The sequence below is a fragment of the Apteryx mantelli genome, chromosome 1 (assembly GCF_036417845.1).
Source record: "Apteryx mantelli isolate bAptMan1 chromosome 1, bAptMan1.hap1, whole genome shotgun sequence".
Classification (NCBI taxonomy): Eukaryota; Metazoa; Chordata; class Aves; order Apterygiformes; family Apterygidae; genus Apteryx; species Apteryx mantelli.
Genome location: NC_089978.1, coordinates 39,659,346 through 39,674,448, shown reverse-complemented (window position 1 = coordinate 39,674,448; position 15,103 = coordinate 39,659,346). Strand labels below are relative to the sequence as shown.

The 15,103-nt window shown below is 36.6% G+C and overlaps 1 protein-coding gene across 1 annotated transcript in view; it reads left to right on the top strand.

The window, feature by feature from the left end:
- The window catches only part of DIAPH3 (diaphanous related formin 3), a 248,214-nt gene that overhangs the window by 110,894 nt on the left and 122,217 nt on the right, over positions 1-15,103 (top strand). Inside the window, exon 21 of the mRNA XM_067292601.1 lies at positions 14,621-14,860. Coding sequence (XP_067148702.1) covers positions 14,621-14,860 — 240 coding nt within the window. The remainder of the gene's footprint in view (positions 1-14,620; positions 14,861-15,103) is intronic.

Sequence of the window (15,103 nt, the reverse complement as noted above, 5' to 3'; positions counted from 1 at the left end):
GCAAACTTTCTCAACTTTCTCCGAAGTTGAAGGAGAAATAGAAGGGAAAAGTTTCAATAACCTAAAGCTTTTAAGTTTCAGGCTTGCATGGAAAAATGAACATAGAGGAAAACCCCTCAGTGCCAGAACTTATGGAAAAGGAAGGTGACTTTTATTTACAATATCTCTATGTAAATTCATTTTACCTGCTTAATGATCTCTTATAGATTGAATTCACCTAAATTCTCACACCCACATTCTTACAAGCACTAACATGTGCATGTCGAAGTCGTCTGGCCAAGATCACTTATGTGCAACACAGAGGACAATGGATGCTCTCAACTCCTCATTTTGTCCCTGGAGTTCTTGACTGGTGACAACAAACTAGTTTTGGACAGGTCTTTTATGTCCTTAGGAGTCATCAGCTGCCGTGAGGTTATCCTTTACTTCAACCTTCTAACTTCAGCTTCCGTAAATGTTAGGCTAAGTTGCTGCCCATTGTCTGCTTTTCCTTTTTTGGAATCTATTTGAAGTACACTTTTATGTACTTTTAGTTTACTAGTGGACTAATGAAAAAAAGGAATAATGTATATGATATGTTGTGACCACACTGCCATTTTCTAGGTGTTAGGACGAAGGGTCTTCTGCTGACCCAGTCATCTGTGCTCTGGTCTTACTGGAGTTCAGGCCTTCTCACTGTGACCTGAACTACATGAATTGTGCGGTTTTATTGCTGAGAACAGTGTTCTGGGAAACAAATAAAAGTCATTCTGTTACCCCTTGCGCTGCTGTGTCTTCCAGAGTTTGCACACTTACATTTCTATTCATACCAACCTTAATATTTCTGTTACAAATCTATGCAGCAGGAAGAATTAATCTTAGGTCAGTGATGTAGGCAGAGTAAAAAGGGCTTTTGCGAACATCTATCCTGTAGCTAGGAGGTGCCACTAAGGAAAAGTAGACGTTGCGATTTAAATTCTGTAAATCCATTGAGCAAGAAACACACAGTTGAAAAAAAAACTTGTCCACAGGCAGCTCTCCTCCCTATTTGTAGAGTTTGTTTGAAGGAATGTAGGAATGGTAAATACATAAGCATTTGGATATGCTGACATAAAATTAATGATTTTCATTTCAAACTGAAGACATTTTGGTGGTGATGGCAATGGGGATGCACAATATGCTTTCACTGGGTTGAAAGTCAACCTCCCCCATAATCCCCCATGAACTGCTTTTCTGAGATACTGGAAGGTTTTTAGGTTTTTGGTTTGTTTGCTTTTATTTCACATCAGTGGTCAAAATTAACTGTCAGCTTCATATTCAGACGTTTCACATCATAACTTAGATTATAGTAACTATCGTCTTCTGTTATGTTGCTCTGTTGTGATTGAACCTTGAATAATTTCCTTGTTGCTGAGCACCTCTTTATTAATGAGGTTTTGACACGCATGGGTTGCTTGACCAGAGTGAAAAATATTTTAGGAAAATCAGTGACTTAAGATTTAAATGGCAGTGATTTTAGAGTTAAATTATGTAATTATAGATGCAGTTCTGACGGAGAACCAGATTTGCAATGGATCACAGGTCAGACATCAATCATGTCATTATTTTGGAACTAATAAACATTCATCGAACTGAGATATAGAAGCAGAAATGTAGCTTCTCTGATTTGTGAAGTTCCCTCTATTCACTATTGTTAAAGTCTCACCTGGAATATTACATCCAGTTTTGGAGGTATTTTGTACATCGGTTATAAATGTGTGGACCAAAACAGAGACTCCAGAGGAGGGCAGTGGTGACAGCTGTAGAAACATGGCATGTGAAGAAACTCTGAAATAATTAGGGTTGTTTAACTTAAGGCCAAGGCAGGCTTTCCTCTCAAAACATGTGCAAGAAAACTGGAAAAAGGAAGGGAATAATTTATCCTGCATACTGATGGTTGGTACAACAGCATGTAACAGGCTTCTATTATCTACAAAAAAGATAGATAATGGGAAGGGTTTTTTTAATAGTGAGAATACCAATAGAATAGATTGACTAGGGAGATTATGGAGTCTTCATAATCAGGGGTCTTTGTGAGTATGCGAGGCTAATATCCCTTTTGGGTGACATAGTTGATTTGCTCATAGGAGAGCAGAATGGAGTGAGTGACCTGAAGGTTGTTTCCTTGCTTTTTCTATGATTCTATATATACACTGATCTGTTTTGGATAGCTTCTGGCATATAAACATTGCAATTACTGTGATATCACTACTTAAATACATATTTTATAAACAGCTTTGTGATGAAAATACTGCTTGCCTATGATATCACATTGCAAATCTTGGCTATAGCCCAGATTATAGCATGATTATCTGATCTCCTTTTACCAGATAAGCCACCTGAAAATTCATTTCAAACTGGCAAGTTTTTTTTCTGAGTTACACTTACCTCAGGTTTTGCATGCACAACAAGTTATTATTTTAAATAAGGGAAAAGAGATTCTGGAATAACACAGATTTAGTGAATTCATCTGCATTGCTGTTTTATGCTAGAATACTTGAGGCAAATGTTGAATAGATTTGGTTTTCTCTTACTCTTCAATATATTTTTGTTTGAGAGGAAGCAAAATAATGGTTCATTAAAATAGCCTGCTCCTGGTGATGATTCAGAGAATCCATACAGGTTTTAATAGTGTGGGGTTTTTTTTGTTGTTGTTTGTTTTGGTTTTTTTTGTATGAGATCATGAACTCTTAGTTCCTTTGATCTGTAAGTGAAGTTTTGCATATGCAGATTTTTTTTTTTTTTCTCTCTCCCTAGAATCATACAGGGTATAATAGTGACCAGAACCATCCAAATTCAGTTCTCATCACTTTTTATATTGGTTTTGATTCAGATTCAATATTTTGAAAACAAACTCCTGAACCATCTTGTAGCCCACTATTTTTGGCAGTTGTAAGAAACCGCTAGATGACATTTTAAGGCTCTGTGTGTAGTAATCAACTAAACAGTGCCAGAGAATGCTTCTGGGCATTGAAACTCCATTGACTACAATGCTAATTTGTTAGAATAGACACTGGCATGCTTTTGGCCTGTGCAGACTTGCAGTTTCCCAAACGATTCCTGGCATAGTTTGGGAGTTAGCATGAGCCAGGTCTCATGGGCTGAGGACCTGTCAGATTGAACAAAGACTTGTGCCTACTGAGGACTATTGGTTTATTAAAAGAAGTTCTAATGGCTGCAAAGCATATTTCTTTCTCTTGATGGGGAAGATGGAGAGGCATGTCACAGGGAAGCTGGGTACAACCATGTCGGTTCCAGCTGTTCAGGGCTTGAGTGTCTAGCAAGCATCCCCATGTCTCCCAAGCCAGACATCTCCAGGCCCTCTTGCAGTCGATAGGTGCAGAGGGGCAAGGCAAGGTGTGGTTCCACATCGGTCGTCTCTTTCAATTTATATAGATAAGTGCCAAAATATTTGTAATATAGTTGGCTTTCTGACGAGTTGCATGTTGTTCTGGTAGGCTAGGCTTTCCTGTGGCTACAAAAAGAAAAAAAAATAAAATTGGAAACTATAGTTAATACTATAGAACTGCCCAGCAGGCAGCACAAATCCACCTTCTCCCAATTCCTTGCCCACACAGCAAGGTCAGAAGTTTATTTTGCATGTTACCTAATGTTGCTAATGCTAAGGCTTACGGTCTATCCATGCCAACTTACGTTAACAACCTGTTACACCAGGAACCACTCGTAATAGTAGTTTTAATTTGGTCATGCTGTGTAGAGCGAGCTGAATCCTATAGTAAGGGATTTAGACTGTTCCATGCTTGTAATCCTTAGTGACAGAGGATGGTCCTCAGCACATTTAATTTATTAATATGGGTTTAAAATCCAAAATCTATTTCTGAAATCATAATATTGTCATTCTTTCTAAACTATTTTGTTTTAAAAAGTTTTTAATATTTGTTAGGATGCTTTTAGTGGACCTTTGACCCTGGGTGTAGGCAACTATACTAGCAGCCCATGTCCAAGAATAGTGTCTCAAGAGTCCTGTGTGATAGCTCTTGCTTTATTTTCTATCTTAAAACCTGGGACATCTGGAAACCCCACAACTATGTTTCCATATTTTCTGGGTAAGAAAGAGAAACACTCTTTTCCACTTTACTTTTATTCACTCAAAGATAAAACCGAGGGAATTATGGAATGTTCTTTCAGAAATAATTAATGCCCAGACCTTGTTGTGAAGTACAGTGGTAGCTAACCTGAATAGAATTTGGCAAGCTATCCTCACATGGTTTTACAGCTTGTTCATTGATGGATGTGTTTTTAATGAGTTCATACCAAAGGAGAGGATTTCACTAGAGTAAATTGAAGATTAGAGTGAGGCCTAATGAAGGCCAGTTTGTCTTAAATAATTCAGCAAACACTTAAAATGATATTCCATATTCAACTGATGGTTTCACCTGTACGTTCACGTTGAGGCTAACTCAGAATGTATGAATGTTTTTCACTGGAGTCTGGAAAATATTTAACTCTATATCTGTAGGTGTGTACTCTACCCTCTAAAACTTGATGCATGAGTATACCTAATGCTATTTCAGTTTGTTTAAAATCCTGAAGTGGTGAAATGCAACATATCTATGAGATTTTGATTGTGTTAACTCCTTTCCATAGAATTTCTTGTGTAAATCTTACCTTATTCTGTCAACCTGTAGATGTCGTGTGTATCTGTTGCTTTACTTGTCAGTGTTCTCCATCAGTAATTCCAGCTTTTCCAGGAGAATTTCCAAAGATTAATTTTCTACGATACACCATTTGTGACACTTTAAAATTCTTTATGCAAATTTACAGTCAAGATACTTTAGAAGGAGAACACCTCTAGCTCTTGGGATATCAGTCTTTCAAACTCTGAACCTGCATAAGGCTAGATCCAGGCTCCAGAAATATCTTTTGAAAGACTCCATTGTGACCTGCACTGATTTTAGTCTTTGCAGTTACCAAGACTGATATTTGTCTGGACTGGATTATATTTCTCCCTCCTCTGTGCCACTGAAAAAATCTGATGCTGAATAATGAAGCAATGTTCTTCTATGATTGCACCAGCAGGTCCCACTCTTATCCCTACTCAGTCCTGGCAAAACCACTTTGGATATCTCAAGTACCTCCAGCAAAATCTAAACTGTAGTTTAAAAAGATTGTCTTAGCAATTATTGTTGTCTGACGTTACTTCAGATGGTTGGAAGTGACTAATTTGTTGATTCTTGCAGCACTTGTTTAAGCTAAAATGACCTCTTTCAGTTTTCTCCTTGGCAAATCTTTCTAAATCTTCAGATCCATGTGTTTGTCTGATGGGTCCCTAGCTGTTGACTCTAACCCTAAGTCTTCTGCTCATTTTGAAGCTACATCAGTGGTTCACATTGCAGATTCCTCTAAATGTCTCAAGAGCTTGTCTTGACTCTGATTTGATGTTCTGTGAGAACTCAGTTCAGTTCACACAGCAGTACTGATGAAAACTGATGCCATATTGCTTCCAGGTTAGAAGTTTTGGCAAGTGTGGGTGTCCTATTATGACTCAATGTAACTACAAATGCTATCATGTGTTGGCATGGATTTTCTTTTACATATATAGCAACAATCTTATATGGACCTTGTGGAGTATCCTGTGAATTTAAAAGCTGTCTGAAAATTTAGGCAAGCTCTTACAGAATCTGAATTACTGGCAACTTCAAATTTCCAATGTTGTCAATACTTTTGCTTTGGGTGGCAGTTTCCTCAGATGAAACAGAGTAATTCTTCTGTAATAGGCTCTAATATTTTGCTGGAAGCTTGGATCCTGGCAAAAAAGTGATAAAATCTGTTACTGCTGTAAACTAATTCTCAGCTTAGAAGTTCTGGCTTGACCATGAAATGCAAGTTGCAGTTAAAACTAAACCAGAGATAGTTGAAAGACCCTGAGATTAACAGGAATTTCTTTACCCCTTCTGAAAGAAGACTTGCATAGTGGCCACTAAATTTAACACTTATTCGACCATGTATTTTTTTTTTTAATGTGTTTATTCCCATGTTTTTAGTAATCATGAAAGAGAATCAAGAAGAGGTATCCCCAAAGCAGACTTTCTGCTCTGGTTTCCTCAAAGATTGAGGGTGCACAGAGGAAGACTAATTCCCTTATGACCTTTTTTCCTCATTTCTGAGGAATAGACTGCACAATTTCCAATCCGTTTGGAAATGGGCCATCTAGATTGCTGATGCCACTTCCATTGCTTACATTTCCTACTGCCATCCAACCCATTGATCCTGACTTTGTTCAAAGAGTCTTCCGACAAGCAGTTTTGATAGATGGTGGCTATTTTTCTTGCTATAGGGGCTATAAAACCAATTCCCTCTTTTTCCAGTGAAAAAGAGTTCCAGATATCTTGGTGCCAAAGAAAGATGTAGACTGGGCTGGGCTTCAGGAAGACTTGAGTTTAGGTTGGCAGCCCAGGCTAGAACAATACTTTTGCTTCACTATAAATGTAATCCTCATGATGCTTTTTTTCATTTTGTGATTTAAATATCTTCGGGGGGGGGGGGGGGAACAAACAGACTTTTATTCCAAGTCTGGACCATTGGCAGTACAGGATCCTTCCATTTTACTCTCAACAGCTATAAGGGTTGTATATAAGGTTTTTGGAATTTAGGCATCTAAACTGAGGGAGGGAACCAAATCACTGGCAAACATAGGGCAGCTGCACTGAAAGTCTTGAGGGTAGTATCTTTTGGATCACTGGACGCTGAAATTACTATGCAGATATTTCACATATTCCAGCTTCGGACTTTATTGCTCAAAGAAGCTCCTATGGACACGAAGTCCTCTAGGATTTACTCTCCTTGTGGTCATTTCCTAGATTTGGGGAGCTTTCTCCAAGATTTGCAAGCTATCTTCCAATAGCATTTACTTGTGTGGCATTTCATGTCGGACTGTTCTGGCTGGCAATTGTCTTTGGTTCTGAATACATCCTATAAGCATATGGATAAAAATGCTGAAGTCAGTTTTGAATTCTCTGGTGGGACTAAGGAAGATCTACAGGGGGATGCTCTTTCATTATCAATGCTGTTATCATAGATGCATATCTTCCCTCTTAGGAAACTGAACATGTTGTTGGATCAGTATAAATACCACACTAAATAAGAGTGTGATGGAGATCTGAGCTTTTTTGAAATATGTCATGTCTCTCACATCAAACAATATCATAATCAGCTGCTATTATGGTCTGTTACCACTGTGTATTGCACAGACAACCACATAGCATCAAAGCCCACTTTAATGTTGGAGTAAATCTGATGGTTCAATCTGATGGAAAGCACTAAGTCTGCTGTTTAGTGTAGAAGCTTTAATTCTTAGACCTGCTGTCATAATTTACAGACTCTGCTGTCCAGACCTTGGTTATCTGTACCTTCATGGCCTGTATGTTGGTAGACTAAAAGTTATAGAATGGACCTGTTTTTATTAGGAGAGGTATTCGTAACAATAACAGGAAAGAAAATGAGGTGGTGCTTTTACAGCTAGGTTTATCAGATTTTCTGTCTGGAAAACAGCTAGATCCCTTCCACTTCTAGAAATTTTTTTCCATTTGGTTCAGGATTATATTATTCTAGTTCAAATTCCTTAATGACTTCTGCTCTTGACTGCTGGTATGCATTTATTTTTGCCATCTGGCTGAATTAGAGGTTTTATAGAAGATTTTTCCTAAGCTAAACTCTGACTTGGTTTCCCATGAGGAAAGCTTTTCAGCCTAGTGGCATCTGCTCCATATGTACCTTTTAATGAAAATATTTTTTCTGACAGCTGTTAGATCTACTAAAAATAGAAGATTTGGAAAAATTTGGGTCTAATATCAGATCCTTTCACTCTTGGATGATTTCTTTTTAGGAAAATACCACCCACTAAACTCAAAGAAACTAGAGCTGTCTTTGTGATCCATTCTGATCAAGATATCAGTAAGTCTGTTTGACAGCTTCCTCCCACCTGCCTCATCCCCCAAATAAAAATAAAAATGTTTTGCATGTCCAGGTTGAACAACAATCCCTTTGTATCTTGGATATTAGGTATGTGCTAATTATTTATTTGGATAAGACAAAAAAAATCACCTCTTTCTTTTCATAGTGGAACATACCTATCTGTGAATATGAAGCATGAAGACTATTGCATTGTATAGCAGACTGTTGCCTCAGCTTGTTTTGACATCTCTGTTACAGCCACTGTTGGCAATTTGGAAGTTTTTCATAAGATAGGTGACCTCTGGAGCACTTAAAAAAAAAAAAAAAAAAAAAAAAAAAAAAAGTTCCAATTTCAGAGATCTGTGAACTGGCCCTGTTGGTGCTGTAGGCTCATCTTTGTTGAGCATAATACCGTCAATAACAGTACCAGGGACTGTTTATACTGTGAATAAGTGCACTATTATCCACAAGAGACAAGAAGGCTACTTGTTTGTAGCTAGAAGGTTGTTGATACGTATTGTCCCTGTGTCACTTGTAGTATGTTTCCTTCTCTTCTCTCCTGGATATCCATTAGGAAAATCTTGGGTTTGCAAGTAATTAAGTGGACCAAATTCGAGCTGTTTATAATTCAAGCTGGGGAAATGGAGGAGCAATGAGGTGCCTTTTATCAGTGTTAGGAAGACTGAAAAATCATCAACTCAATTGTTGTGTGTTTTAAAGGTGAAGAAAAATGCAGTGTTTCATAGCTGTAAAACATGTCAATAAAAATTCTCTTGCATTATGGTAGGCTGAATTCCCTCACTGAAATCGTCTGTTTGGTCTTTACAGAATGCTGGTGCTCTTCACTAAGATTCCAGACATGTTGGCTACCCATCTCAAATTGAACAGGGTATCCTTTTTCCTTCTTTAAACAGGTGATCTGTCAAAGTATCAGTTCTTCCTTACTTCAGTTCTTCCTCTCTTCAGGTGCCTGAATCTAAAGATGAATGCTCAGAAATTCACAATTTTTTCCCTGTGCGCTCTGTAGAGCTCACTTATGCTGCAGTGATGAGAACCATCCATTTTCCACAGGTGATACCCTTCCAATTTACTCTTGTAATCAGGTTGGCTGTAACTATGTTTTACTTTTTGGACAGGAACACTTTCAGGTGTTCTGACAGCCTAGGACTCTGTTGGTCCTTTAAGGAAGGTGTATCGTGAAATTCAGGGCAAATTGGAGCCCTTGTGTTTTTTTCACTACAAGCTTCTGGTAAGATGGGATCACTTTCCATGATCAAAATCTAATGTCAGTGTAATTTCTGCAGCATGTTCCTTTACCAGACATCCACAAAACAGACAGCGGATATGCACGTTTACCAAATGGCACAATATTGCAGGTCCCTTCTGAGTTACATTGTATTGTTTGTCAGAACAGTCTGTCTTTGCTGTTGGATAAAGGGGTGAGAGAGCCTTGAGCAGATAACACAACTCAGTGGGCAGTTACTATTTGGACTTTTGCATGGTGAGAATATTCCTGTGGGCTGTTACTTGAATATTTAAAAAAAAAATTGTTACCCGTACACAGAATTCTGACATCTGTAGTCCACTTGTTCTTTAACTTTCTGTCTTAACTTCTCTTTTTAGTTATTCTCATTGTCTATTTTCAGAATTCCAGTATAGGTATGTTCAGACTTATGTACATATTAGCTGAGCATAAAAAAGTATGGGACATGAACATAACCCTCCTAATATTGCACCACTTGCATTCTTACCACTTACCTGTCTTGTGATAAGATGCATGAACCTGACAGTTTGAATGTATTTGTAGACTACGTATCACAGAGAAAGCCATCTACTGTTAAGGAAACTCTCCACCTCTTCCCTTCTCAATCATTGACCTAGCAAACAGGTAAACATAGTACCAAAAATATGCATTGTGCAGGATCTATGGATTTTTTTTTTGGGGGGGGGGGGGTTGTGGGGTTTTTTGTTTGTTTGTTTTTTGTTTTTTTGTTTTGTTTTTAAACCAGTGGCATTTCTGTTGTGATTCTGATATGTGCTTCTGTTTCTGATTTTTTCAGTTTCCATCCAAAAATGTTTCCATCCATTTCAGTTCTGTTTCCATCTTTAACACTTATTTATGAAACTTCATGATTTGTTGTGGTTCCACCAGTTCTGATAAAAACTTTGTGTCCTTTATACATATGTGCTTGTTCATGTTCATACAACACATCTGTGATGAAAAGTACCTGATTATTTCAGTTTTAAGAAATTCCCATTTTCCGTTTGGTATATGATAGAGTAACATTAGAATTTTTGTAGTACTTGTAGCTTTTTTTATAATCAAAATCATCATTTCAGTGCTGATAAACATTTTAATTGGATATGATTAATTCCACAAAACATTCATACTGAAGTCATTTGAAGTAGATAATATATATTGCATATTTAGAATAGAATTGCAGCAGTTAAGAATAGGAATGCTGAACTGAAACAGATTTTGCACATTTGAAGAGCCAAATGTAATTTTAAATACTCCTTCGAAGCTGTTTTTCTCCTGACTCTCTTCCCCACCCCCCTCCCTAGTCAGTTTAAATAATGGCTTTAAAAGTGTGGAAGAGCATTGAATGATTGAAATTCTATTTTACTGTTCTGGAAGAAAAATTAGTTACCTATAGTGAGTGGGAAAAAAATTGAATGTTAAATGAATGTTCTTCATTCATGTCAATAAGCTAGTGAGTAAGGTTTAAATTACCTTTTGGGAGGAAAGGAAAGGTATTATTGGTTATGAATGTATGGTAGTGATGGCAGTAGTATTGGAGGATTTGAATAATTACAGCAGTTCAACAGTGAGATTTTATTTTCCCAAGGGCCGTGCAATCAAATAAAAATAAAAATACAAGATTTAAGACTTCCTGTACTTGTTAAAATGCCACATGAAACACTATGAATGAAAGTTTAAAGAAAAGGAAAGAGGTAATATGAAATGGGTGTGGAAACATTTTAATTAATGTTAATTAAATTTGTAATATGTTTAATTAAATTAATTAAATTAAACATATTACTTTGGGTGGGAAAGCAGAAGTCTCAAGTTATTTATCAATCTGAGTATAAAATAAGTCTGTCACAGTCCACTTTTTACTTTTCAATGAGACATAGTAATATATTCCATCAGAGTAATACTAACATATATGTCTTTTTCTAGCGGTTAATGTCTGGCTCTGTTTTAAGATAGCAAAGTAAAAAATTGTTTTTCTGGAAAAACAGAAAACTTGATAATTAAAATCCTGGTTCATATTCTTCTAGAATAGGTGCAATTCTTATGTTTCAAGACATTTATTTATCTGACGGACAGTGGTATTTAAAGTGTAAAGTTTTGTGAAGCTGGATGTGTGTAATTATGTGTTATGTATATACCAAATAGCAATAAAATAAGAGCAATATTTGTCACAAATCTTGATTCAGGTTTTTGCATGAAAAATATCTCTTTGAAGTGACTTTTTAAATTTCTTATGTCAATCTTATAGGTATAGGTTCAGTCTAACTGCAGCTGCTTTTATAAAATTGGAAAAAAAATCATTTAGGTCTCAGAAAATAATTATAATAATTATATAGTTATATAATAATTATAAAATACATAATTTAGCTTTATTAAAAGCTAAAATTGTTTCAAGATTCCTGGAATTTTATTTAATGCAACAACCAAAAAGTTTAAGTATCTTTTTCAAGCTGCTAGTCTTTAGATGTTTTTCTTTGTCTTTTCACAAAGCAATCTGAGAAGCCAAGAGTCAGTGCATCATCTTCTGGTTTTGTGTTTGGCTCCACTTAAAATCAATGGAACTGACACTTTATTTTGTTGGTTCTAGTGATTTGATGTGAACGCTCATCTCTATTGCATGTTGAGTAGGGACAGGTAATAAAAATCTGGATAATTTCAGTGCAGTTCTGTGTTTTAGTTTGGGTGTCAAATAAAAGAGAGAATTTACTTTGAAATTCTTGTAAAGTTTGTTATGCATGAAAATTCCCTGGAGATTTGAAGGGAAAAGTTCTCTAAAACTTGGGTGCTTTTTCTGATGTCAAGTTTCAGTTGCAACTCATATTAATAGAGGGTTTGAAACCTAAAATGACTTAAAAAAATAGCCATAATAAATATTACCATAAATCAATAAAGTGTTGGTGTTGATAAGGAATTGCAGGCTCTCAGCTTGGAACTCTTTGTACTCCTGAAGTATTTGTGAAAATCTGAAAACTGATGCTTTTTGGACTTGTATATGCAATGACTGTGTATATGCAATGAGCATGTCTTTGTAATTAAGAAAGCATAGTGTCTGTAGTCCTGTTTAGCAAGTGTTCCTGTCATTGAATGCAAAGTTCTTTGTTTCAAAAACTGATTTTTCTTCTGTGCACCCAATGCCATGCCTTTAGGAACTAATTCACGAATGCTGTTTTTTTTAAATAGTAATTTTAATTAGTAACTTGAATATAGAGATTTTTGAATAATACTTGAAAAGTGTAAAAGCACTAAGTTCATTTTAGATGGCTTTTAGATATTTCCATTTCTATTTCATTGAGGTATGTGCTGCTTAAATTCAAATCCTGTTATTCTTGTTTGCCTGTTCTTCTGTAATAAATGTACCACACTATTGGATGCTATTTAATATATGATGAATACAGAATATCTGCCTACAGTTGATACTGAGCTAACATCCAAACCATACGCATTTTGGTGGTTTTACTGTAGGACCAGGATGGAAGCTAGTCTGTGGGCTAAAGCTCAGTAGTGGTTGAAGTGTCCTGTGTGCTCTGAGAGTTGCTTTTCCAATTTAGTTTTTTCTGAAAGAAATCCTGTTTGCATGCTCTGCTCTGTAGCACAAACCAAAGTACTGCTAGTGGAAGCGATCGCATATTTTACTTCAAGATTTCTTTTCTGAGCTAAAATGCAGATGTATATGTTTACTTCAATAAGACTATTGCCAGGTGGTTGCTTTACCAGGCAGGCATTGTAGAAGTGACTTTAGTAGCATAAATTTTTACTCCACCTCCTGATCTTATTTTTACAACTTTCATGGTAAAACCAATAGAATGGACTGCAAGATCTTTCTTCTGCTTCTATGTCAAATCATTTGGATTAAGCAGCCTTTGCTATCAGTTTAAGATAACCTGTTTGTCTTTGCACTGAAATGGATGAAGAATGTTACCATTTTCCATTTCACTGAGTCAACTGTGGGATGATCAGCAACAAACAGCTTGTGACTCTTGCACTGTCGCAGCTATTTTTCCATTGTTAGCCTAGGTACTGGTTGAGAGCTGTTCCATAAAACCTTGGAGGTTGCTGTGGTTTCAAGGGGGATGTTGCTAATTTCAAGGTGAACTTTTAAGGCTACTCTGTATGAAACCTATGCATCTGCAGGAAAAGTGCCAATATTATTCCTTGCCTTCCTGCACTGAGAAGCACTGATAGCAGCAAACCATTGTATGTATGTATATATTTAATGCAATGCTGACTCTATAGACTTTATCTCAGGAATTGTCAAGGCATTATTGGCTTGAATCTTGCCTTGAAGGGAGAAAGACTATGGGGAGAAGGACTTAAAGAATTAATTGGATTGATGAGAGAACATGGTTAGGAAGAGTGGGGAAAGAAGCTCAAGGAACAGCTTGGAGGAGCATGTCTTTGATGCAAACAGAACTACAAAGTGGGGGAAAAACTATGATTTCCAGGAAACAGCACGGATGCATAAAATGCCTGGCAGGGAGAAAAGAGGCAAGAGTGGAAAACAGAAATCTTCTGGGATTGTATGTGATACCATACCTAAGATGTGAAGATTACTGTGATAGATTTGGATGGCAGAGTAGTACATTGGAAGCTTGAGAGGTGGAGGAATTTAAGTACATTGAATGCATTCCAGGTTTCTTGATTTAAAGAACTAATAAAACTTGCAATCTTGCAGTCTGGATATGGGAAGTGATATGCAAAATGTCTCCGGGGTGGGAACTCACTGACCTAAGTCATGTGGGAAGATTGAAATTCCAGCTGAAAATCCCTGACCCGTAAAGCACAAAGAAAGCCAAGTCTTTTGCATATAATCTACAGAAGCTACTGTTTTCCTTAGGAGCATTCTGTTTTATCTGATTAACTGTATAAGACTCGGGACTATAGTGGGGTTTGAATACTGACATATATAAACACATGCTATCATAAATGTTTCATAGCTGAGATTGTTCTTCAAACCTATATTTTCCTACAAATTTATAGTATAATCTTATTGCAATCAGCTTTAAAATATTTGTACCAGAATATGAGACTTGCCTTGTTTTGGTACATTCCGAGTTATACAAAATTTGCAAACCACTTTTATTACTTTGCAACTACTGTGCACTGGGTCATAAACTTGGATTAGTTTTATAGGATTTGGTATATGAGTTGACAGATGTGATATATGATGACACTTTATCTTTTATTGCTTACACATACTAGTTATTGGGAAAGGATGGGAAGATGGAGGCAGTTCTTATTAACCACAGGATGAGATTTCAGTTGCTTACCCAAGTGTCTCTCATTCATTCGTTCATTTGCTATCAGTTATAGCAGATATATTGCTTCTTCAAGCCTGTCACACCAATAAATCACTTCAGATTGTATGCATTTGTACAGTGCCAAAGTGTAGCATGAATTTTAAAGGAAATCTTCTGTTTTCTTTTCATTCAGATAAGTAATGTGAAGAGACTACGGCCACGGCTCAGTGCTATTCTTTTTAAGCTTCAGTTTGAGGAGCAGGTGAACAACATCAAACCTGACATCATGGCTGTCAGTGCTGCCTGTGAAGAGATAAAGAAGAGTAAAAGCTTCAGCAAGCTGCTGGAACTAGTACTGTTAATGGGAAACTACATGAATGCAGGTTCTCGGAATGCACAGACCTTTGGATATAACCTCAGCTCCCTGTGTAAAGTGAGTTTTGAAATGTCCATGTTGAGTTCTAATATTACATTCACTCTTTCATTTGTTTTTATTACACTCCTAAATTCTTTGTTTTGATGTCTTCCTTGCAGTTAACAATTTGTTTTCATTTTTGACATTATTCTTAACAGTAGTTGGTGGTTTGAATGATACAGAGCTAATCTGTGTACAGTCACTGAGTTTGGCTTACATATAAAATTTTAGAAGTTTTTATATTAAGGAAATAATAGAAAG